Genomic DNA, 1,344 nt, shown 5'->3' with positions numbered 1-1,344 from the left:
ATGTTGCCCTCATGTTATCCTCATGTTGTCCTCATGTTGTCCTAAGGTTGCCCTAATGTTGTCCTCATGTTGCCCTCATGTTGCCCTGAAGTTGTTCTCATGTTGCCCTGAAGCTGCCCTCATGTTGCCCTCATGTTATCCTCATGTTGTCCTCATGTTGTCCTAAGGTTGCCCTCATGTTGTCCTCATGTTGCCATCAACATGAGGACAACATGAGGGTTAAGGTGCTGGACAGAATAGGTCATATACATTATTTCATATTTACTTATTTGAAAAGAGCTATTGTTTTGTTTTAGGTTGTTATTGTTTAATTGTATTACATAACTTATTTTGTACCATTGAGACATAATAAAGCACGAGAAGCTGAATTTGTGTCTGGAGGCCGGCCGAGTGTCCTCTTTTTTCAGAAATTAAAATTTGGCCACCCTATAATGTGGGTGCTTTAAGATATTATATAAAATCAAAAAGTATAAATATGGTCAGCCCAGTATATGTGTTCTGTGTTCCCAGGTGTGGAAGAGGTCCGGTGCCTGGTTCTTTAAAGGTTTCCCGAAGCAGTTCCTGCCGTCGCCCATGCCGTTGTCTAAAGCCGAGGCGGGAGCCCAGGAGGCGGCGGAGCGCCAAGAGCCGCCGGCGTCTGGGCCCAGGCAGGCTGCGACCCCCCCACACCCCCCAGGTACACTTATACCAGGGTCACTGCCCAATGTGAGGAGGAGAGTGCAGATCTGAGTCGAAATCCATGAAATAATAAAGTTTTCTCATTACAAATAATTACAGAAGATGGGAATCATTTCAGAAACGTTAGCTATCCGTGGTTGATTGATGCTAACGTTAGCTCAAAACACCATTCAACTGACAGCCTTTGTTGTGTTTGATGCTAACTTGCAGCTAAGCTGGCATCTTATATGCTACTTGTTGCAAAGTGACGCATGCGTGACTCAAATCTGCCTCGACTCACATCGGGCAGTGACAATAACTCAGTTACAACAGTTTTGTTCAAAGCTGAAAATGCAGCTGTATTTGACAGATGACACGTGTAGGTTGCTATAGTGACGACTGCTTTGTAAATTACATTTAATTAAAAAGTGTTTCAACTGTCCCTAACGTCATATTATTGGCACATTAAATTAAAACCCTGTTGTGTAATAATAGCCTGGATGCCAGAAAGCTGTTCGACCAATCAGATCGTCAGGGCGGGGCTTCATACAATGACGGACAGATGGTCAACAGTAACGTGATCAATGTCTATCCGCTGCTCTGATTGGTTGTAGGTCTATAGGTTGCCTTGATTGGTTGTAGGTCTATAGGTTGCTCTGATTGGTTGTAGGTCTATAGGTTGCTCTG

At 43.9% G+C, this 1,344-nt stretch overlaps 1 protein-coding gene and 1 long non-coding RNA gene across 2 annotated transcripts in view; both read left to right on the top strand.

Moving 5' to 3' along the window:
• Positions 1 to 1,344, top strand: part of LOC116686806 (rabphilin-3A) — a gene marked incomplete in the record, with an annotated part of 75,049 nt that overhangs the window by 48,922 nt on the left and 24,783 nt on the right. Inside the window, 1 exon segment of the mRNA XM_032511856.1 lies at positions 511 to 676. Within this exon segment, the coding sequence (XP_032367747.1) occupies positions 511 to 676 (166 nt within the window).
• Positions 1,244 to 1,344, top strand: part of LOC116686809 (uncharacterized) — a 9,648-nt gene continuing 9,547 nt past the window's right edge. The window contains exon 1 of the long non-coding RNA XR_004331367.1: positions 1,244 to 1,279. This is a non-coding gene — a long non-coding RNA (uncharacterized LOC116686809). The remainder of the gene's footprint in view (positions 1,280 to 1,344) is intronic.

This window comes from Etheostoma spectabile, unplaced genomic scaffold, assembly GCF_008692095.1.
Source record: "Etheostoma spectabile isolate EspeVRDwgs_2016 unplaced genomic scaffold, UIUC_Espe_1.0 scaffold498, whole genome shotgun sequence".
NCBI lineage: Eukaryota > Metazoa > Chordata > Actinopteri > Perciformes > Percidae > Etheostoma > Etheostoma spectabile.
Note: the sequence above shows the minus strand (reverse complement) of the source record. Positions and strands in the feature narration are given on the sequence as shown.